General features: G+C 51.5%; 1 protein-coding gene across 1 annotated transcript in view; it reads left to right on the forward strand.

Annotated features, from left to right (window-relative positions):
* PRPF38A (pre-mRNA processing factor 38A) overlaps positions 1 to 24,089 on the forward strand; it is a 45,394-nt gene that overhangs the window by 17,045 nt on the left and 4,260 nt on the right. Inside the window, exons 5-8 of the mRNA XM_075320091.1 lie at positions 4,032 to 4,142; positions 4,394 to 4,503; positions 5,132 to 5,158; positions 5,365 to 5,447. Of these exons, the coding sequence (XP_075176206.1) occupies positions 4,032 to 4,142; positions 4,394 to 4,503; positions 5,132 to 5,158; positions 5,365 to 5,447 (331 nt within the window). The remainder of the gene's footprint in view (positions 1 to 4,031; positions 4,143 to 4,393; positions 4,504 to 5,131; positions 5,159 to 5,364; positions 5,448 to 24,089) is intronic.

Below are 24,089 nucleotides of genomic sequence, written 5' to 3' on the forward strand. Positions count from 1 at the left end.
ACCTTCTGGCCAAATCTGTATATGAGGCGGCAGGGGCCTCGTTCTCCCCATCTTTTGCAGCAGTGTGGGCTCTCAAAGCCATCTCTGCTTCTCTAGAGGAGATGCATTCCCTCACCAGGGAATCTATGCCCGAAATGGTTGCCTTAACTTCCCAAGCTTCCGCTTTTTCATCCTATGCCATGTCTGCCATGCTGGAGGCTTCTCACCGCACTGCAGTGGCTTCGGCTAATTCCCTCGCTATCCGCAGGATCTTGTGGCTTCGAGAGTGGAAGGCAGATACTTCTTCAAAGAAGTACCTTGCTGGGCTCCCTTTTGCTGGATCCAGGCTATTCGGTGAACAACTGGATGAAATTATTAAGGAAGCTACTGGTGGGAAGAGTACTTCCATGCCACAAACTAAAACCAGGAAACCTGCCCAGGGTAGGAACCAGTTGAGGTTTCGTTCCTTTCGTTCCTCCAACTGGTCATCCTCTAAGCCCTCGGCCTCGTCCACTAACTCAGCCAAGGACCAAAAACCCAACTGGCGCACAAAGGCACGTCCACAGAAGACCGCAGGAGCTGCTGCCACTAAGGCAGCCTCCTCTTGACTATCTGTCCGCGCCAGCAACGTCCTTAGTCGGTGGCAGGCTCTCCCACTTTGGCGACGTGTGGTTTCAACACGTCTCCGATCAGTGGGTGCGGGATATCATTTCCCATGGCTACAGGATAGAATTCTCTTCCAGCCCACCAAACAGATTTTTTCTGTCAACTCCCCCCTGCTCCAAGGCCGCCGCCTTCTCTCAGGCCGTGGCATCCTTGCAGGCCAACGGAGTAATTGTACCGGTTCCCGCCCGGGAACGGTTCAGAGGTTTCTACTCAAATCTCTTCCTAGTCCCCAAAAAGGACGGTTCCTTCCGGCCCATCCTGGATCTCAAGCTTCTCAACAAGCATGTTCAGGTGCGGCTTTTTCGCATGGAGTCTCTGCGATCAGTCATTGCCTCAATGACCCAAGGAGATTTCCTGGCATCCATCGACATCAGAGATGCCTATCTGCATGTGCCAATTGCAGTTTCACACCAGCGTTGGCTACGTTTTGCAATCAGAGAGGAACATTTCCAATTCGTGGCTCTCCCCTTCGGGTTAGCCACGGCCCCTCGAGTATTCACCAAGGTCATGGCAGCAGTGGTTGCAGTTCTGCACCTCCAGGGGTTGGCAGTGATTCCTTACCTGGACGACCTTCTTGTCAAGGCTTCATCCAGCGCAGACTGTCAGCGGAGTGTCTCGCTCACTCTCGCCACTCTAGTCCAATTCGGGTGGCTTGTCAATCTGCCCAAATCCACTCTGACTCCGACCCAGAGGCTCACGTACCTAGGGATGCAATTCGAGACTCTGCCGGCACTTGTGAAGCTGCCCTTCGTCAAATAGCAGTCCCTCCATCTGGCGGTGCGCTCTCTGCTGAGGCCCCGCCGTCATTCCATCAGGCACCTAATGCAGGTGCTGGGTCAGATGGTGGCGTCAATGGAGGCTGTTCCCTTTGCCCAGTTCCATCTGCGTCCTCTGCAGCTGGACATTCTCCGCTGTTGGGACAAGCGGACTTCCTCCTTGCACAGGCTAGTGGCTCTGTCGCCACAGACCAGGGGCTCCCTTCAGTGGTGGCTTCGGCCCCTCTCTCTGTCTCAGGGACGCTCCTTCCTGGCCCCGTCCTGGGTGATCCTCACCACGGATGCCAGTCTATCCGGCTGGGGAGCGGTATGTCTCCACCACCGAGCACAGGGCACTTGGACTCCGTCCGAGTCAGCCCTCTCGATCAATGTGCTGGAGACCAGAGCTGTGCTTCTAGCTCTCCTAGCCTTTCACCACCTTTTGGCGGGCAAGCACATCCGAGTCCAGTCAGACAACGCGACAGCGGTTGCCTACATCAATCACCAAGGCGGGACACGCAGCCGCCTGGCAATGTTGGAGGTTCAACGCATCCTTCAATGGGCGGAGGACTCCAAGTCCACCATATCCGCAGTCCACATCCCAGGCGTGGAAAACTGGGAAGCAGATTATCTCAGCCGTCAAACCGTGGACAGTGGCGACTGGTCCCTGCATCCGGCAGTGTTTCGGTCAATCTGCCGCAAGTGGGGCACTCCGGAAGTGGATCTAATGGCATCCCGGCACAACAACAAGGTTCCGGTTTACGTGGCTCGCTCCCACGATCCTCAGGCCTTTGCAGCGGACGCTCTGGTTCAAGATTGGTCCCAGTTTCGTCTGTCCTACGTGTTTCCCCCTCTAGCTCTCTTGCCCAGAGTTCTGCGCAAGATCAGAATGGAGGGCCGTCGGGTCATGCTCATTGCTCCGGACTGGCCCAGGCGATCTTGGTACCCAGACCTGCTCCATCTGTCCGTAGAGGTGCCGTGGCATCTTCCGGACCGTCCAGACCTTCTCTCACAAGGTCCGTTTTTCCGCCAGAATTCTGCGGCTCTCAGATTGACGGCGTGGCTCTTGAGTCCTGGATCTTGACGGCTTCTGGTATCCCTCCTGACGTCATCTCCACTATGACTCGGGCTCGGAAGTCTTCCTCGGCCAAAATCTATCACAGGACCTGGAGAATTTTCCTGTCCTGGTGTCGCTCTTCCGGCCATGCTCCTTGGCCTTTTTCCTTGCCGACCCTTCTGTCCTTTCTACAGTCAGGTCTGCAGCTAGGACTATCCCTCAATTCCCTCAAGGGACAGGTCTCGGCTCTGTCAGTGTTGTTCCAGCGGCGTATCGCCCGGCTGGCTCAGGTGCGCACCTTCATGCAGGGCGCGTCTGACATCATTCCGCCTTATCGGCGGCCCTTGGATCCCTGGGACCTTAACTTGGTCCTCACGGTATTGCAGAAACCTCCTTTCGAGCCCCTTAGGGAGGTTTCTTTGTATTGTCTTTCTCAAAAGGTGGCCTTTCTAGTTGCCATAACTTCTTCTCTCAGGAGAGTCTCTGATTTGGCTGCGCTCTCCTCGGAGTCACCTTTTTTTGGTTTTTCACCAAGACAAGGTAGTTCTCCGTCCGACCCCGGACTTTCTTCCTAAGGTGGTCTCTCCCTTCCACCTTAACCAGGATATTTCCTTGCCTTCCTTCTGTCCGGCCCCTGTTCATCGCTTTGAGAAAGCGCTGCATACTCTGGATCTGGTGCGTGCTCTCCGGATCTATGTGTCTCGCACCGCTGCGCTTAGGCGGTGCACCTCTCTTTTTGTGCTAACCACAGGGCGGCGCAAGGGTCTCTATGCTTCCCGTTGGATTAGATCGACCATTTCGGACGCCTACCAGAGTACTCAGGTGCCTCCCCCGCCGGGGATCAAAGCACACTCGACCAGAGCTGTCGGTGCCTCTTGGGCTTTTAGGCACCAGGCTACGGCTCAGCAGGTCTGTCAGGCTGCCACTTGGACTAGCCTGCATACCTTTTCGAAGCACTACCAAGTGCATGCTCATGCTTCGGCAGATACGAGCTTGGGCAGACGCATTCTTCAGGCGGCTGTCGCCCATTTGTGAAGTTAGGTTCCGCCTACTTCTCAGTTTTCTGTTTATTCCCACCCATGGACTGCTTTGAGACGTCCCAATGTCTGGGTCTCCCATAGGAACGATGAAGAAAAAGAGAATTTTGTTTACTTACCGTAAATTCTTTTTCTTATAGTTCCGTATTGGGAGACCCAGCTCCCTCCCTGTTGCCTGTTGGCAGTTTCTTGTTCCGCGTGTTTTCACCGGCTGTTGTCGTAGACAGAGGCTCCGGTTGTTCCGGTTCTTGCTCTGTCTTTACTTGTGGGTGGCTATTCTCCTTCAGCTTTTGCACTAAACTGGCTAGATCTGGTTATCCAGGGGGTGTATATGCTCAGAGGGAGGAGCTACACTTTTTAGTGTAGTACTTTGTGTGTCCTCCGGAGGCAGAAGCTATACACCCAATGTCTGGGTCTCCCAATACGGAACTATAAGAAAAAGAATTTACGGGAAGTAAACAAAATTCTCTTTTTTATAAAAAAAAATAAACCGTTTTGTACTATTTTCCAAGATGTTGACAGTCTGATTTTCATTAGAAACGTTACGTGCTTGAGGAAACGGAGCAGCTGGATCCTCGCGTCAGTGCTTTGGAAGAAGATATGGATGATGTGGAATCCAGCGAGGAAGAGGATGAAGATGACGAAAAGGTTTGTGATATTAGATTCTGGTGATGGGGACCTTGTAAAATGACATCTTTTCTCCCAAGTTTTTATCACCTCATTGTCAATGGATCCTTCTATCATGGAGGGATTGTCCAAAGCGGGAAATTACCTTTACATGCAGCAAAATAATGACTGGAAGCTTAAATACATTTGAGTTGCACAGATAGTTGCTGGGTCGTGACAAAGATATGTTTAGCAGAAAAGAGGTGAGATTTTTATACCTATTTTGTCTTTAGGGCAGAGATCCTACTCCAGATCATCATAGGCGAAGCTACAGAGACTTAGACAGACCAAGGAGATCTCCTTCACCCCGATACAGGAGGAGCCGCAGCCGTTCTCCACGAAGGTAATGCAAACAAGATCATTAATGGGTAATGATGACTGAGCACTACCATGCTCGGGTACTCGTAACTAGTGATGAGCGGGCACTACCATGCTCGGGTGCTCTGTACTCGTAACTAGTGATGAGCGGGCACTACCATGCTCAGGTGCTCAGTACTCGTAACTAGTGATTAGTGGGTACTACCATGCTCGGGTGCTCTGTACGCGTAACTAGTAATAAACTAGCACTACAATGCTGAGGGGCTATGTACTCGTAATAAGCAGTCGGATGGGCACGACTTGAGCACAGAGTATAATGGAAGTCAATAGGGAACTGGAGTATTTTTTTTCAGCAGATAGATTTCCTCATTGACTTCCATTATACCTGGTAGACGAGGCGGGCCCATTCGAGCATCCGACTGTTACGAGACCCGAGCATGGTAGTGCCCGCTCATCACTACTATCAGAGAAGAGTTGTATGTGATGCAGCTGTCGATTGGGAAAAATGAATTGTCCAAAGAGGACAACCTGTTCTAAGCTTTTTCTGACTACACTTCCATTGAGAGACTATCTATATTACACACACATATACACATAAGTTACAATAATATATTTATATAGATTTTTTTGTTTTTTTTTGTTTACTTTTTCAGGAGAAGTCGTTCACCTAAGAGGAGAAGGTAAGTTAAGAACCGCATTAATCTCCTTCCATTGCAGAGTTCTGGGCCATCATCCAAATGTAGGCCGTGAATGGTCTAAATCAGAATGAATTAAAACCCCCCCCAAAAAAAAAGTTCCCCTTATTTATTTTAGTCTCGCGCATATATTATAGAATCGGTATGTCGTTTGCATTACTCTTCACCCCTAGTCCTTCTCCACCCCGCAGAGAAAGACACCGGAGCAAGAGTCCAAGGAGACACCGCAGCAGATCGAGAGAAAGGCGCCATCGGTCAAAATCTAAATCTCCAGGTTTGTTTCCTATGCTGTTCTCTTTCTGGAAGGGTCCCCTGAGGGAATGTTCACAAATGGAGTGTGGATTTGTTGCAGATTTCATCATCTACATTTTAAAGTGTAAAAAAAAAAATTAAGAAAATTGACGTATAGAAATGATCTGCTGCATTTGAAATCTGATTAATTTACTTGCTACTTTAATCCCCTGTAACTTGCTTTTCTCTATCGCTTCATTGGGGTACATAGGAGACCATGGGTGTATGCTGTTGCCACTAGGCAAAAAAAAGCTACCTTCTCAGTAGTATACGCCCACCGACCCGGAGACAAGTACCGGATATAGTCTAGTATAAGCAGAGGCCCCTAATTTTACCACAAAAATACAGGGAAACTGTATTGACTCACATATAAGCAGAGGGTGGGAAATGCAGCAACTACTAGAAGATTTCAAAAACAAAAATAGATACCAATAAAATGTAATGTGCCCCATCCTTGCCCCCTCCCCCTTGTAGTAATGTGCCCATTTTTGTGCCCCTTCCTTGGGCTCTCTAGTAATGTGCCCATCGTTTAGTAATATCGTTCTACTGGTCTCCTTCTTGTCCCCTATGATGCCGTTGTTTAAACACAATAAAATATATTCTCACCTGTCCTCCGTTCCCGCAGTGTCCTCAGCTGCTTCTTGCAGTCCGCAGGCCCATAGACCACTTGGTGATCTTGTCCGCCGCTGCAGGCTGCCATCATGGCTTTCCTGCAGTTGAATGCTTTACAGCGGCTGTGCCGCAAAGCATTCAACTGCTGTAAAGCGCTAACAGTAACTCTGTGCATCGGATGTGATAATCAAAGGGTGCTTCTTGCGGACCACAGGCACATAGATCCCTCCATGATCGCGTCAAATACACAGCGCTTTACTGCAGTTGAATGCTTTGTGGCACTGCCATATAGCTCCAGATCTCTTGAGATCGTGAACACTTTTGAAGGCCTTCAGATACTCAGTCTCTTTAAACTAGGGTAAGCAATTTTTTTTGCCCTCAATAGTGCTCTTGCCCTGTCCTGGCACATTTCCCCACACAATCTCCACAGGAGTGCCCTTCCACCGTCTGTAATAGGAATACACCCTACTCATTCCTTCATAGGTGGGCAACAGCATGCTAGTTGGTCCAGCAACGTTTTTCTGCACAGTACCTTTAGTCTACGTATAGGATATCCCATGGGCTTTTTGTGCTTCTAGCTCAGAAGCTCTTGGAGTTTGTCACCAAAGTTGTCCCCTTCTCTTTTGTGCCACTACTTTTTTCAGATCTGACCATGGCATCCTGTCGCCGACTGCCCCATGAAGTTTTATCGAACGTTAAAGGGAACCTGTCAACAGATTTGGCGACTAAGCTGCGGCCACCACCAGTGGGCTCTTATATACGCAGCATTCCATACTGTATATAAGAGCCCAGGCACCTGTGTAGAACATAAAAAACACTTTATAATATTCACCTAAGGTGCGGTGCAGACTGGTCGGGATGGGTGTCTTCGTTCTCCGTTACTGGCGCATCCTCTTTTGGCCATCTTTGTCCTCTTTATGAAGTTTGGGTGTATGACGTGTCCTACATCATCCACACCTTATCCTGTTCATGCTTTAGCCATGGACTGAACTGTGCGCGCCGATGTCTTCAACAATTCATATCCCTGGAATGAGACCCGTGCTGTTGTCTTGCTACCTACGAAGGACCTTTTACAGGGGAGGTGGTAGTCTCATTAGACGGTTCTCATCTTTGTTTGTTTTTTGGCGGAGCACCCTTCACTATGGTCTGTTGGCATTCTGGCTGCATTACAGGATTCCTCAGTTCGAATTGAGGTCCTGCGATGCTTAGTGGTGATCTCAAACGTCCCGGTGGTCTTTTAGATTATCCATCCTCTCCTTTCTTTGTCGCTCCATTGGGAGACCCAGACAATTGGGTGTATAGCTATTGCCTCTGGAGGCCACACAAAGTATTACACTTAAAAGTGTAAGGCCCCTCCCCTTCTGGCTATACACCCCCAGTGGGATCACTGGCTCACCAGTTTTGTGCTTTGTGCGAAGGAGGCAACACATCCACGCATAGCTCCACTTTTTAGTCAGCAGCAGCTGCTGACTATGTCGGATGGAAGAAAAGAGGACACATATAGTGTCCCCAGCATGCTCCCTTCTCACCCCACTGTATGTCGGAGGTGTTTGTAAGGTTGAGGTACCCATGGCGGGTACGGCGGCAGGAGCCCACATGCTGATTCCTTCCCCATCCCTTTTTACAGGGCTCTGGGTGAAGTGGGATTTACCGGTCTCCAGGCACTGAGACCGTGCTCCATCTACAGCCCCTGGAGAAGATGCTGGATGGAGCGGAGTACATCAGGGACATGGCCCTGCTTCCTCAAGGTACTCTGTGTCCCCGTGCATTTGGCGCTCACACCGCAGCATGCTGGGTGTTGTAGTGCGCCGGGGGACATCAGCGCTGCGGCGCCTGTGCCATGGCCTCATTCAGCTTTGCTGAAGCAGGCTCACTTATGGGAATTGGTCGCGCCGGCCGCTGGGACTGCGGCGCGGCTGGCACTTGTAGTGCGCCGGGGACTTCAGCGCGGCCTGCGCTTTTACGGCGGCCGCGCTGATAACTAGAGTCCCCGGCTTTTGCGGCCTGCTTCCGTTCGTTCCCGCCCCCAGACCTGCCAGTCAGGAGAGGGGCGGGACGCTGGCCACTTCCAGGAATCGGTCGCGCCGGCCGCTGGCAGCGGCGCGGCTGGCACTTGTGGTGCGCCGGGGACTTCAGCGCGGCCCGCGTTTTTACGGCGGCCGCGCTGATAACTAGAGTCCCCGGCTTTTGCGGCCTGCTTCCGTTCGTTCCCGCCCCCAGACCTGCCAGTCAGGAGAGGGGCGGGACGCTGGCCACTTCTATGAATCGGTCGCGCCGGCCGCTGGAACTGCGGCGCGGCTGGCACTTGTGGTGCGCCGGGGACTTCAGCGCGGCCCGCGCTTTTACGGCGGCCGCGCTGTTAACTCGAGTCCCCGGCTTCTGGGCCTAGTCTCCCTTTGTTACCGCCCACAGCCCTGACAGTCAGGGTAGGGGCGTGACGCTGCATAGAGCAGAGCTGAGAGCTGGAGTATGTTTTGCATACTCCACCCCTCTCACTGTGTGCACTGTGAATCCGGTTTCCCGCACTTTCTCAGGCACGCCCACGGCTTCCTTCTCTACAAGGACACCGGCAGCCATTAGTGTCAGTTTCTGTACGATACAGAGACAAGTGTGGAAGACCCTGGCATTCTGATAGTCACACAATCGCTGTAACAGGCGTTAAGCAGCACCTGTGGTGCTAACCCCACTAGTGCAGAAGTGCACTTATAGATATGCTTGTACTATATACATTGCACTGTTTGGTCGCACGTTGTATATACCCTCCTGGATTAGGCGGAGGAGTTATCAGCATATTCTCTGTGTAAAACAAAGGTGCAGAACCACATGTTTTTCTATACAGCTGGTACAGCATGTACGGCTATACGGCCGGCAGGTACATAGACTCCCATTGTATGCACTAATGGCCAGGGGATGAGGACGGTGTCTGCAGTATTTACTGACAGTTTTTCTGAGACTATGGCTATGATACTAGAAGCCTAGCAGTCCGGACATGTCTCTCACAATATGGGCACTGTTGAATCATTGATCCATGGCCCCCCTCAGTGTGAATAACTAACAGCTCCGGGAATGTCACACGCATCCCAGAGTCACGGCTCTGCACGGACGTCAGTCCCAGACAGCCTAAGTGGGCTCGCTATGAGCGGCCTCGGTTTCATCAGGGTCCTAACAGAAGGACTCGCTGTGTAATGAGGCGGAAGTAGCGGCTCAGGATTCTGATCCTGAGACCGCTCTCAATCTGGATACACCTGATTGTGACGCCATAGTAAATAATCTTATAGCGTCCATCTATAGAATGTGGGTTATTTCTCACAGCTCCTCCAGTGGAGGAGTCAGCTTCACGTATTTTTCTGGACCACTCTGCCTTCAGAGAGGCAGTCCAGGAACACCACGCTTATCCAGATATGCGCTTCTCCAAACGGCTTAGGATACACGTTATCCCTGTCCCCTGACTTGGTCAAGGACTGGACCCAATGTCCCGAGCGGCATCCTCCAATCTCCAGGCTTGTAGCTAGATCCATAGTTGCAGTGGGAGATGGAACTGCAAACTCAAAGATGCCACTGACAGACGGATGGATCTCTGGTCGAAAGCCATCTATGAGGCTGTCGGCGCACCGTTGGCTCCGGCATTCTCTCCCTTGGGGCACTCCAAGCTATTTCAGCTTGTCTTACACAGATTGACACGGTTACACGTACATCGGTGCCGCAGGTGGCATCCTTAACCTCTCAAATGTCTGCATTTGTTTCTTACGCGATTCAGGTTGTCCTGGACTCTGCGAACCGTGCGGCGGTAGCCTCCGCTACTCCGTGTTTTTAAGCAGAGCCTGGTCTGCTCGTTAAGTGAATGGAAGGCAGATTCTGCTTCCAAAAAAGGTTGCCTAACCAGTTGCCTTTTTCTGCTGACCGACTGTTTGGTGAGCGTTGGATGTAACCATCAAACAGTCCAGGGGTAAGGATTCATCCTTTCCTCAGCCCGGACACAACAAACCCCAACAGAGCAAGAGGCAGTCGGGGTTTTCGGCCTTTTCGAGGCTCGGGCAGGTCCCATTTTTCCTCGTCCAATGTGGACTCAAAAGGATCAGAGGAGCTAAGATTCTTAGCGGGCTCAGTCTCGCCCAAAAAAGCGACAGTCTGAAAACCCGCTTCCAAGGCGGCTTCTTCATGACTTGCGGCCTCGGTCGGTAGCAGGCTCTCCCGCCTTGGCGATATTTAGCTGCCATAGGTCAATGACCATTGAGTGTGAGACATTCTGTCTCACGGGTACAGGATAGAGCTCACTTCTCGTCCTCCAACTCGATTCTTCAGAATTTCTCCACCTCCCGGCCGGGCCGCTGCTCTTCTGCAAACAGGGTGCACTCTATAGGCAGAAAGAGTGATGACCCCCGTTCCTCTTCAGGAACAAGGTCACGGTTTTTACCCCAAATTCTTTGCGGTACCTATAACAACGGGCCGTTCCGTCCCGTTCTGGATCTAAAAATGCTCAGCAAGCTCGTGGACACCAGGCGGTTCCGGATGGAATCCCTCCGCCATGTCATCGCCTCAAGGTCCCAAGGATATTTCCTAGCATCATTAGGCATCAAGGATGCTTATCCACACGTGCCGATTGATCCAGAGCACTAGCGTTTCTACGCTTCGTGATAGGAGACGAACACCCTCTGTTCGTAGCTCTACCTTCCGGCTAGCGACAGTCCAACTGGTCTTCGCCAAGGTCAGGGCAGCAGTAGTCACAGTCCTGCACTCTCAGGGTCACTCTGTGGTCCCGTATTTAGACGATCTACCTGTCAAGGCACTCTCTTAGGAAACATGCCAACACTGCCCGAACGTTGCGCTGGAGACTCTCTAGAGTTTTGGGTGGATCATCAACTTTTTAAAGTCAGATCCGACCCCGACCCTATCGATAACATATCTAGGCATAGAGTTTCTTACCCTCTCAGCGATAGTGAAGCTGCCGCTAGACAAACAGCATTCACTACGGGCTGCAAGCTCTTCTTTAAGAACCAGTCGCACACATTGAGACGCCTCATGCACTTCCTACGTAAGATGGTAGCAATGGAGGCAGTTCCTTTCGCGCAGTTTTACTGCGTCCACTACAATGGGACATTCTCCGCCAATGGGACGAGGAGTCGACGTCCCTCAACAGAGTCGTCGTTCTTTCTCAGGCGGCCAAGGAATCTCTACGGTGGTGGCTTCTTCTCACCTCTTGGTCAAAAAGAAGGTCCTTCCTATCCCCGTCCTGGGCGATAGTTACGACAGACGCGAGTCTATCAGGGTGGGGAGCAGTTTTTCTCCACTACAGCGCTCAGGGTACGTGGACTCAGCAAGAGTCCACTCTTCAGATCAATGTTCTTGAACACAGAGCAGTGTATCTTGCCCTACAATCCTTCCAACAGCGGCTGGAAAGCAAGCATATCCGACTTCAGTCGGACAGCTCAACAGCGGTGGCATACATCAACCACCAAGGAAGAACGCGCAACCGGCAAGCCTTCCAGGAAGTCCGGCAGGTTCTGATGTGGGTGGAAGACACGGCATCCACCATATCCACAATTCACATCCCAAGTGTGGAAACTAGGAAGCTGACTTCCTAAGTCGCTGAGGTGTGGCCGAAAGAGTATGGTCTCCTCACCCGGACGGGTTTCAGGAGATCTGGCGCCGCTGACAGAGGCCGGACGTCGATCTAATGGCGTCACGGCACAACAACAATGTGCCAGCTTCATGGCACGGTTTCACAATCATCGAGCTCTGGCGGCAAACGCCTTAGTTCAGCATTGGTCGCAGTTCCAGTTACCTTAGGTGCCACCTCTGGCATTGTTGCCCAGAGTACTGCGCTAGATCAAGACCGACTGCGGCCGCGCCATCCTCGTCGCTACAAATTGGCCGAGGATGTTGTGGTACTCGGTTCTGTGGTGCCTCACGGTAGGCTAACCGGGGGCACTACCAGACCAATCAGACTGGCTGTCTCAAGGGCCATTCTTCCATTTGAATTCTACGGCCCTCAACCGGATGGTGTGGCATTGAGTCCTGGAACCTAGTGTCGTCAGGATTACCTCAGGACGTGGTTGCCACCATGAGACAGGCTAGCATACCAACGTCCGCCAAGATTGACCACAGGACGTGGAAGATGTTCTTATCTCGGTGCTCGGCGCAGGGTGTTTCTCCCTGGCCGGTTGCATCGTCTATGTTTCCTTCCTTCCTGCAATCTAGGTAGGAAAATGGGTTGTCGCTCAGTTCCCTTTAGGGACAAGTCTCAGCGCTATCTGTATTTTTTCAGAAACGACGACTTCCTCAGGTACGCACGTTCCTACGGGGAGTTTGTCTTCTCAGCACTCCGTACAAGCGGCCGTTAGAGCCCTGAGATCTGAACAAGGTTCTAATTGCTCTCCAGATGCCGCCTTTCGAGCCTTTGAAGGATGTCTCCCTTCCCGTTTTTCACGGGAAGTGGCCTTCTAGTAACGGTCTCGTCTCTTAGGAGAGTTTCCGAGCTAGCAACGCTCTCATACAAACTCCCTTCCTGGTCCTTCACCAGGACAGGGTAGTTCTGCGTCCGGTTCCGGAATTTCTCCCTAAGGTGGTATCCCATTTTCATATCAATCAGGATATCACCTCACCTTCTTTGTGTCCTCGTCCAGTCCATCAATTTCAGAAAGATTTGCATCTGTTGGTTCTGGTGAGAGCACTCAGGTTCTACTTCCCGCATGGCGCTCCTGCGCCACCCGGATGCACTCTTTGTCCTTGTCGCTGGTCGGCGTAAACAGTCGCAAGCTTCCAGATCCACCCTTGCTCGGGGGCTCGAGGAACCAATTCTTGAAACCTACAGTTCTACTGGGCTTCTGGTTCTCTCAAGGCCGAAGGCCCATTCTACCAGAGCCGTGGGTGCATCCTGGGCATTACGGCACCAGGCTACGGCTCAGCAGGTGTGTCAGGCACCCACCTGGTCGAGTCTACTTACTTTTACCAAGCATTATCAGATGCATACCTACGCGTCGGCAGACGCCAGCCTAGGTAGATAAGTCATTCAGGCGGCGGTTGGCCACCTGTAGGAGAGGGCCGTTTGACGGCCCTATCATGAGGTATTCTTTTACCCACCCAGGGATTGCTTTTGGACATCCCAATTGTCTGGGTCTCCCAATGGAGCGACAAAGAAGAAGGGAATTTTGTTTACTTACCGTAAATTCCTTTTCTTCTAGCTCCAATTGGGAGACCCAGCACCCGCCCTGTTTTCTCGGGGTTTTTCTGTTTTTTCGGGTACACATGTTGTTCATGTGGTATGGTTCAGTTCTCCGATGTTTCCTCGGATTGAATTGGTCTTTAAACCAGTTATTGGCTTTCCTCCTTCTTGCTTTGGCACTAAAACTGGTGAGCCAGTGATCCCACTGGGGGTGTATAGCCAGAAGGGGAGGGGCCTTACACTTTTAAGTGTAATACTTTGTGTGGCCTCCAGAGGCAATAGCTATACACCCAATTGTCTGGGTCTCCCAATTGGAGCTAGAAGAAAAGGAATTTACGGTAAGTAAACAAAATTCCCTTCTTTGTCATCCCCTGGTTCAGAAAAGATCAAGGAATTTGGGTTTGTAGAGGTAGTCCATGATCATGCAGACACCTTGTGGAATCTTCCTGATCTGTTTATCTAGTTTTCCCGATATTATTTTATTTATTTTTTCTAAGGGCTTCTGATCCTCCTTTCTGCTCATTGATCATTATCAATACAAGGGAGCTCTGCTCCTTTTGTACCTATCCTCGGTTATGTCCTTCCTTCCATTCCTCCTAACCTTCTGACGTTTAACTGTAGTTCCGGACTGTTCCTCTGTTCTCTCTAGGTCAGGTCTCTGCCCTTTTCAAGGAATCTAGTTCCCGTTCCCAGGTAAAGTTTTTCTTGTGAGATGGGCATTTTTGACAAAATTCTGTTGTCTCCAGTGATCTGAGACTTTATTTTAGGTTTAACACTGTATAGCCCATTGTGAATCCACCCTTCTCTTCTTTGCTTAATTCCTGGAAAGGTCTCTTCCGGTGACAATCATTCTCATGGGTGTTTCTTAGATCTTACAACCCTGTTTTGTTGTCCTTCCTGAATTTCTCCTAAACAGCATGATCCTGCATCCAATTTTCCATGAAATAGTCTTCTCTCACTGTTCTTCACCTTCTAGTTCTATCTCCGGTTTCGAATATATATTGTACGCGGTCAAGTGCGTCTCAGCACCTCTTTCTGTCTAGCACATCATCTAGCTCTAATTCCTTTTTCATGTTCTGGAGTAATGTTCTTCCGGTATAGATTCACTCTTCTCCTGGAGCATTTGATTTCCAAGTTGCTTCCTGGTTACCTGCAATTGCCTTTTTCAGGTTCTACGAAGTACATACCTTTCCATGGGGCTTCAGATATAGACCGAGGAGTTTGTGCAACTTATAGTGGCTGGTTTCCATCCAGAAAATCTCGTCTCTAGTCTTCCATTTTACTAGTCTTCTCTCTTCCCACCATCGGGGACTGCTTTAGGACGTCCCATGGTTTCCTGTGTCCCCCAAGTAAGCAATACAGAAAAGATTTTAGCTACTCACCAGAAAATCTTTGTCTCTGAGTCTTTGTTGGGGGACACAGCACCCGCCCTTTTTAAATGATTTTTCTTTGTCGCTCCATTGGGAGACCCAGACAATTGGGTGTATAGCTTCTGTCTCCGGAGGCCACACAAAGTATTACACTTTAAAAAGTGTAACCCCTCCCCTCTGCCTATACACCCTCCCGTGGATCACGGGCTCCTCAGTTTTTATGCTTTGTGTGGAAGGAGGCACACATCCACTCATGCATTCTCATACTTAGTTATGTCGGTTGGAAGAAAAGTGGGCCCCCACGGGGCCCCCGGCATGTTCCCTTCTCACCCCACTACGTCGGCGGTGTTGTTAAGGTTGAAGTACCCATTGCGGGTACAGAGGCTGGAGCCACATGCCGTCTCCTTCACCATCCCTTAAGCGGCTCTGGGAGAAGTGGGATCCTGAGCGGTCATCCATTTACTGGGACCGTGCTCCATCCGCAGCCCCTGGGGGAACCTGCCGGACCGGAGCCTCTTCAACCTCAGGGACAGGGCCCTGCAACTCAAAGGTACTCTGTGTCCCAAATGGGGACTGTGCAGGGAGCGCACCTTCTTCCCGGAAGCCGCGGCGGCTGCTGAATTCAGGAGGCCGGTGGACTTCCGCGCCGACCGTGCCTGCTTGTCGGGCGCGGTCTCAAATTTAGTCGCCGTCTTCATCGCGGCCTAGTCGCAAAAATCCCGCCCCCGGGCCTGCCTGTCAGGGGTAAGGGCGGGATTACCGACTTGACGTCGGATGTGAGGGCTGGAGCATCCTGCATGTTTCCTCCCCCCTCACTGATCACTGTGGGGACCCCAGATTCCCACACTTTGCTGGCGCCGCCCACGGCTCTACTCCTCCCCTGAGAGCTCCGGCAGCCATTTTTTGGCATTCTGCCGGTGGAGGATTCTCAGTGAACAGCTCTGCAGCTACGGGGGATCCAAGGCAGGGAATCTGGAGGACACACTCCGCTCGTTAGCGGTCGGTAAGCCACACCGGTCACCCGGTGCTGGTCCCCCTAGGGTGCCGGATTAGATACGTATATATCTATAGCTATCTGTTCGGTGGGCTGTATACCCTTTCCCATATACCCTCAGTGATCACTCTCCTAGGAGACACCAGCATGTCGTCCGCAAGGAGCAAAGCTGCTAAGGCACAGGGTTTTTTTGCGGCCTGTACCTCTTGTGGGGCTATGTTACCTGCGGATTCCACCTACCCTCACTGTGAGCAATGCTCGACCCCTGTTTCGCTTGCTCAGCCGGAGCCTCGGACACTGGTAGGCCCCTTGGCTCATGTAGACCCCCCTGCTCCCCCTGACCAGGCTGCAGGGACAGAGTTCGCCTCTTTTGCTGAGAAACTCTGAGTCACTTTCTCAATCCATTGCACAGTCTATGGACAAATGGTCTTCTAAGCTGCTAGAGGCTTTGCTGTCCAGACCGGACCCTTCACAGGCCCCGGCCCCTGTGGGCTCGTCGCCTCCAGGCCCCTCTCGGTCCGCGCCACAGCGCGCTCATAGGTTGTCCCATCGGTCTCAGGCGGAAGACTCCTGCCTGGACCGTAGTCCTAGACCGGCTAAGCGGCCTCGCTGGGACTCTTCCCCGACTTCCTCTCGCTGCTCGGGTTCCCAGCTTGAGGACTCTCTGGAGGACGAGGCGGACGTCGCAGCTCAGGGCTCTGACCCTGACGTCGCCCTTAACCTTGATACACCTGTGGGGGACGCCTTAGTAGCTCACTGTCCCAAGGTGGATCCTCCAGTCTCAAGATTGGCGGCTAGATCCGTGGTGTCGGTTGCAGATGGCTCATCGCTAAAAGATGCCACTGACAGACAGATTGAGCTCCTGGTGAAGTCCATCTATGAGGCCACGGGCGCGTCTTTTGCCCCGGCCTTTGCAGCCGTGTGGGCACTCCAAGCTATCTCGGCTTGTCTGACTGAGATTAATGCTGTCACACGTAATTCTGCTCCGCAAGTTGCGTCTTTGACCTCTCAGGTGTCAGCCTTTTCATCCTACGCCATGAACGCCGTCCTGGACTCTGCTAGCCGTACAGCTGTAGCATCCGCTAACTCTGTGGCAGTTCGCAGGGCCATGTGGCTGCGCGAATGGAAGGCAGATTCGGCTTCCAAGAGGTTCTTAACCGGTTTGCCGTTTTCTGGCGACCGTTTGTTTGGCGAACGTTTGGATGAGATTATTAAGGAATCCAAAGGAAAGGATTCCTCCTTACCCCAGGCCAAACCTAAGAGACCTCAAAAGAGAAAGGTTCAATCGAGATTTCGGTCCTTTCGTCCCTCCGCCAAGTCCCAATCCTCTTCGTTCAACAGGCCGGAGAAAGGCCAGAGGAGCTCCTATGCGTGGCGATCCAAGTCTCGCCCACAAAAGGCCGCAGGAGGCACTGCCTCCAAGACGGCTTCCTCATGACTCTCGGCCTCCCCTGACCGCATCCTCGGTCGGTGCAGAAAAAAAAGAGAAAGAGGCGATCATGAAAGCCCAAAAGACCAATAGACAAGAATTACAGTACAATGTACTTTTTATTAATATTTTATTTTTCTTATAAATATAACAAGTGTGAGTGTGGGCAAAACATACGCCAATGTATACATACAGCGGAAAATATCATAGTTCAATCAATGCAATTAATTACATAAGGCTGCACATTCCTGCAACTTATATGCAATATTCAAAGAGAGGACTCTAGTATCTGTACATACAAGGCACTCCAATTGATATCATGTATATATACCATTCCAATAGCACAATCCTTATAATATATATGTTTATACCAAGGATAGATAGATCACCATATACTTCATATTGGAGAACCTAAAAGCATGTAAAAGTACGGAGTCCCCATCTCATTCATGGTTACAGCTCAAGGTTCCTAAAGTAGTCATTATACGGGACGCCACTAGGTGTCACTATAACCATGTGGGTATATATAACTCGTATCTGGTTAATAGTAGCTCCCTATCTATCACTAAACGTATTAGTATCAATAGATGCAATCAGTCAATATGAACCAGAGCTAACCGTTAGATAAAGCACAGGAAAACAATCCATTTACTTGCAATAAGTGGATTCCCGCTATGGTGATAAAGCTCCCCATTCATGGTTACAACTCAACATAGGGAAATCATTATATGGGACGCCACTAGGTGTCACTATAACTATGTGAGTGTATATAACACTTACCTAGTTAATGGTGGCTTCCTATCTAACACTAACGTGTTCATATCAACAACTACGATCAGTCAATATGGACCGGAGCTAACCGCTAGATAACACACAGGAGAGCAGCCATAAAAACAATCCATTTACTTACAATGCGTGAATTCCCGCTGATGGTGATAAGGCTCCCGACACGTGTTTCAGTTCACTACCTTCGTCAGGGGGCGTGGCAGGCTCTCCCGCTTTGACGACGCCTGGTGGCCACATGTTCAAGACCGATGGGTGAGAGACATTCTGTCTCATGGTTACAGGATACAGTTCAGCTCTCGTCCTGCGGCTTGCTTCTTCAGAAACTCTCCGCCCCCGCTCAGGCTGACGCACTTTTTCAGGCAGTAGCCGCTCTAAAGATGGAAGGAGTTGTGATCCCCGTTCCCCTTCAGGAACGTGGTCGCGGATTTTACTCCAACTTGTTCGTGGTGCCAAAAAAGGACGGGTCATTCCGTCCCGTTCTGGACCTCAAGCTGCTCAACAGACATGTGAGAACCAGACTGTTCCGAAGGAATCTCTCCGCTCGGTCATCGCCTCAATGTCACAAGGAGACTTCCTAGCATCGATCGACATCAAGGTTGCTTATCTCCATGTACCGATCGCACCCGAGCATCAACGTTTCCTGCGTTTCGCCATCGGGGACGAACACCTCCAGTTCGTGGCATTGCCTTTCGGCTTGGCGACAGCACCACGGGTTTTCACCAAAGTCATGGCATCCGTCGTGGCGGTCCTGCACTCTCAGGGCCACTCGGTGATTCCCTACTTGGACGATCTCCTAGTCAGGGCCCCGTCTCGGGTGGCGTGTCAACAAAGTCTATCTGTCGCTCTGGCGACTCTCCAATGGTTCGGGTGGATCATCAACTTCCCGAAATCCAAGTTGACACCGACCCAATCACTGAAGTTCCTTGGGATGGAGTTTCATACCCAGCAAGCGTTAGTCAAGCTTCCGAGAGACAAACAGCTTTCTCTGCAGGCAGGGGTGCAGTCACTTCTTCGGAGTCAGTCACACCCCTTAAGGCGCCTCATGCACCTCCTGGGGAAGATGGTGGCAGCTATAGAGGCAGTCCCGTTCGCGCAATTCCATCTTCGGCCACTCCAATGGGACATTCTCCGCAAATGGGACAGGAGTTCGGCTTCCCTCGACAGGAACGTCTCTCTTTCCCTTGCAACCAAGACGTCACTTCAGTGGTGGCTCCTTCCCAACTCTCTGTCGCAGGGAAAATCCTTCCTACCCCCAACCTGGGCCGTGGTCACCACGGACGTGAGCCTGTCAGGGTGGGGAGCGGTTTTTCTCCACCACAGGGCTCAGGGAACCTGGACTCCGATGGTCATCCCTTCAGATCAATATTCTGGAGATAAGGGCAGTGTATCTAGCCCTATTGGCTTTTCAGCGGTGGCTGGAGGGCAGGCAGATCCGTATCCAGTCGGACAACGCCACTGCCGTCGCCTACATCAACCACCAAGGCGGCACTCGCAGTCGTCAAGCCTTCCAGGAAGTCCGACGGATTCTGCAGTGGGTGGAAGCTTCCACCATCTCCGCAGTTCACATCCCGGACGTAGAAAACTGGGAAGCAGATTTTCTCAGTCGTCAGGGCATGGACGCGGGGGAATGATCTCTGCACCCAGACGTGTTTCGAGAGATCTGTCGCCGCTGGGGAACGCCGGACGTCGATCTCATGGCGTCACGGCACAACAACAAAGTCCCGGCATTCATGGCACGGTCTCAGGATCACAGAGCTCTGGCGGCGGACGCGTTAGTTCAGGATTGGTCGCAGTTTCGACTGCCTTATGTGTTTCCTCCTCTGGCGATGCTGCCCAGAGTGTTACGCAAGATCAGGTCCGACTGCCGTCGCACTATTCTCGTCGCTCCAGACTGGCCGAGGCGGTCGTGGTACCCGGATCTGTGGCATCTCACGGTGGGTCAACCGTGGGCGCTTCCAGACCGCCCAGACTTGCTGTCACAAGGCCCGTTTTTCCATCTGAATTCTGTGGCCCTCAACCTGACTGTGTAGCTATTGAGTCCTGGCTCCTAGCGTCTTCAGGGTTATCTCAGGATGTCATTGCCACCATCAGACAGGCCAGGAAGCCTACGTCCGCCAAGATCTATTATAGGTCTTGGCAAATCTTCCTATCCTGGTGCGCTAATAACGGTTTTACTCCCCTAAGGTGGTATCCCCTTTTCATCTCAATCAGGATATCTCCTTGCCTTCATTTTGCCCTAATCCAATTCACCAGTGTGAAAAGGATTTGCACTCTTTGGATCTAGTGAGAGCACTCCGGCTCTACGTGTCTCGCACGGCGCCCCTGCGTCGTTCAGATGCGCTCTTTGTCCTTGTCGCTGGCCAGCGTAAGGGCTCGCAGGCTTCCAAGTCAACCTTGCCTCGGTGGATCAAGGAACCGATTCCCGAAGCCTACCGTTCTTCTGGGCTTCCGCTCCCTTCAGGGCTGAAAGCCCATTCTACCAGAGCCGTGGGTGCGTCCTGGGCATTGCGGCACCGGGCTACGGCTCAGCAGGTGTGTCAGGCAGCTAAGTGGTCTAGTCTGCACACTTTCACGAAACACTATCAAGTGCATACCTATGCTTCGGCAGACGCCGGTCTAGGTAGGCGAGTCCTCCAGGCGGCGGTTGCCCACCTGTAAGAGGGGGCCGTTTTTTCGGCTCTTTTTATTGAGGTATTCTTTTACCCACCCAGGGACTGCTCTTGGACGTCCCAATTGTCTGGGTCTCCCAATGGAGCGACAAAGAAGGGAATTTTGTTTACTTACCGTAAATTCCTTTTCTTCTAGCTCCTATTGGGAGACCCAGCACCCGCCTCTGTGCCCTTCGGGCTGGTTGTTCTTTTGTGTACACATGTTGTTCATGTTGAATTGTTCTTTTGGTTCATGGTTTGCAGTTCTCCGAACATCCTTCGGATTGCATTTACCCTAGACCAATTCATAAGTTTTCTCCTTCCTGCTTTTGCACCAAAACTGAGGAGCCCGTGATCCACGGGAGGGTGTATAGGCAGAGGGGAGGGGTTACACTTTTTAAAGTGTAATACTTTGTGTGGCCTCCGGAGGCAGAAGCTATACACCCAATTGTCTGGGTCTCCCAATAGGAGCTAGAAGAAAAGGAATTTACGGTAAGTAAACAAAATTCCCTTCTTTGGGCCAGTCTATATTTTATTTCACACGCTTCTACTGCTATCACACTGATTTACCTTCTCTCCATTCATTGGGTGTATACTATTGAGGAGGTGCTAACTTTCTATAGTGTTTGCCTCCTAGTACCAGCAACTTATACCAATAGTTTCTTGTGTCCACAGTGAAGGCTTAGAGAGAGATTTTATGGGGAGTACCCAAAATCTTCTTTTACTGTGAAATCCATATCCAGTCCATCAGGTGTGAACAAGTCTTAAGGGTTTTTTGAGATCAGCAGAGCTGTTCAATCAAGAGTAGGACGAAGTTTGAATTTTCATGGCCAGTGTATGGACTAATTTCAGCATCGACCCTGGGTCTTCTAATCCGAATTAAACAGTCTTATAGATCTATATGAGACTGTCGAGTCTGGTTCAGGAGACCTGTGGCCGGTTTGTGCAGTGGAGTCCATATCCACTTTTTAAGTGTGATTTTTGGCTTTGCAAATATTGTTTGTGCTCTTTCAAAAATTACTATTTATTATTACCTATTACTAGAATCCGTACCTGGACAACCCCTTTTTAAATAAAGTAGTCCTCAAAAAATAAAAACGTTATACTATGGTGTTTCTTTATCGTTCCTTTGGGAGACCCAGACCATGGGTGTTTAGCTTCTGCCTCCGGAGGACACACAAAGTGCTACACTTAAAAGTGTAGCTCCTCCCTCTGAGCTTATACACCCCCTGGTAGCCAGTCCTAGCCAGTTTATTGCTTTGTGTCAGGAGGCATACATCCACACATGCATTCTCATCTGATTTGTTTGACTTTTGGAAAGAGTTTGAAGAAAAGCGGGTCCATGTCTGGACTCCCGGCATGTCCCTTCTCACCCCACTGTGTCGGCGGTGTTGTTAAGGTTGATATACAAGGCTGCAGCCTTACATGCCGCGCTCCTTCACCATCCCTTCTGGGCTCTGGCTTGAAGTGGGAGCCAGCACGGTCTCCATGCCTGGCAGGAGTCCGGTCTCCATCCACAGCCCCTTGAGGATTCTGTTGGACCGGAGCACTCATCCCCAGGGACATGGCCCTGTGTCTCAGCAGCTAAGTACCTGAGACGTTTATGTTGGGGGTCCCGGTTCTTTATTGTAAGGGGAGAGTATGCTGTATGTGATTGTTTTAACTTTTCCGGCGGGTTCTCTAGCTTTTGCCTGAGAACCGCGCCGATGGTGCCTGCTTGTCGGCCTCGCCGCTTAAATTTAGGCCCCGGCTTCGCCGGAGGCCTAGTTTCATTTTCCTGCCCTCGCATGTCACTCATGCAGAGGGACAGGTTCGGCTCCTCCCGGCGGCCGTTCTACACAGGGGAGGGACACTCCCCACTGCTGGGGCATCCCTCCTTCCCTGCAGGTCTCTATAGCCCTCCAGTTCCCGCTCTTTTATAGGAACGCCCTCTTCTCAGGCAGAGTTCACTCTGCTCTGGGACATCCTGCATTCTGCATCTCTGCTGAGGTGCTGCGACTGGGGGACCGGGCTTCGGGATCTGGAGGGCACACAACACCGCGCTCAGCGGTTTGGTAAGCCACAGCCCGTCTCCGGTTGTGGACCTCTGTATATTCTCCCTGGGGTTCATTCTCTGCAAAGCCCCCACTCCAGCAGCATGTCTCACACAAGGAGCAAGGCTCCAAAGCTTTATTCTGCATGCACTGCATGTAAGGTCCTGCTGCCTGAGCCGAGCACATATCCACATTGTGATGTCTGCTCTAACTTGGCGGTGCCACAGCCTGGAGTCTCACCCCCAGTGGTCTCTCAGGCTGCTGCTACACCTGTGACTGAACCCCCGGCCTGGGTAGAGTCCTTTTCTAGGTCCATATCCCAGTCATTTGCTGAGTCCATGGGGCTTTTGTCCAGGACTTTGAATATGCATCAGCCCCCCTCACAGGGTGCCTCTAATACTCTTGACAGAGGTCTCCTATCCTATGACCTCCGTCCATCGGAGCTCACGGAGGATTCATCATCTGATCCCAGACCCCGTCCTTCTAAGAGAAGGCGCAGGGTTTCCTCCCCCTCCCCATCCCACGGCTCTGTCTCAAGAGCTGACTCTCAAGATGAGGAGGATGCCCTCACTGGGGTCTCTGAGGCTATGTATCCCATCGATTTCTCTGAGGGTGACTCAGATCTTAGTGATTTGATTGCTTCTATTAATTCTGTGCTGGATCTCAATCCGCCAGTGTCAGAAGAGCAACTCTCTTTGGCAGAAAAACATCAGTTTACCTCGCCTAAGAGAGTGAAGAGTGTGTTCCTTAACCACTCCAGTTTTCAGACCGCTGTGACCAAACCCAGGGCCTGCCCTGACAAACGCTTTCCAAAGCGTGGTTCTGATGACCGGTTTCCATTTCCACCTGAGGTGGTCAAGGAGTGGTCTCACTCCCCAAAGGTAGACCCTCCGGTGTCTAGGCTCTCAGCCCGGACCGTTGTGTCGGTGGCTGACGGCACCTCACTTAAGGATTCCACTAACCGTCAGATTGACCTTCTGGCCAAATCTGTGTATGAAGCTGCGGGGGCCGCGTTTTCCCCGACTTTTGCGGCAGTGTGGGCTCTCAAAGCCATCTCTGCTTCTCTAGAGGAGATGCATTCACTCACCAAGGAATCTATGCCTGAGATGGTTACCTTAACTGCTCAGGCTTCAGCTTTTTCATCCTATGCCATGTCTGCCATGCTAGAGGCTGCTCACCGCACTGCGGTGGCTTCAGCTAATTCTCTTGTTATCCGCAGGATTTTGTGGCTTCGAGAGTGGAAGGCAGATGCTTCTTCCAAGAAGTTTCTTGCTGGGCTCCCTTTTGCTGGTTCACGGCTGTTTGGTGAACAGCTGGATGAAATCATTAAAGAAGCTACTGGCGGGAAGAGTACTTCCATGCCACAAACCAAGACCAGGAAACCCGCCCAGGGTAGGAATCAATCGAGGTTTCGTTCCTTTCATTCCTCCAACTGGTCATCCTCTAAGCCTTCCGCCTCGTCCGCTAACTAAGCCAAGGATCAGAAATCCAACTGGCGCCCAAAAGCGCGTCCGCAGAAGACCGCAGGAGGTTCTGCCACTAAGGCAGCTTCCTCATGACTCTCGGCCCGCTCCAGCCACGTCCTTGTACG

This window comes from Anomaloglossus baeobatrachus, chromosome 8 (genome assembly GCF_048569485.1).
Source record: "Anomaloglossus baeobatrachus isolate aAnoBae1 chromosome 8, aAnoBae1.hap1, whole genome shotgun sequence".
In the NCBI taxonomy this organism is placed as follows: domain Eukaryota; kingdom Metazoa; phylum Chordata; class Amphibia; order Anura; family Aromobatidae; genus Anomaloglossus; species Anomaloglossus baeobatrachus.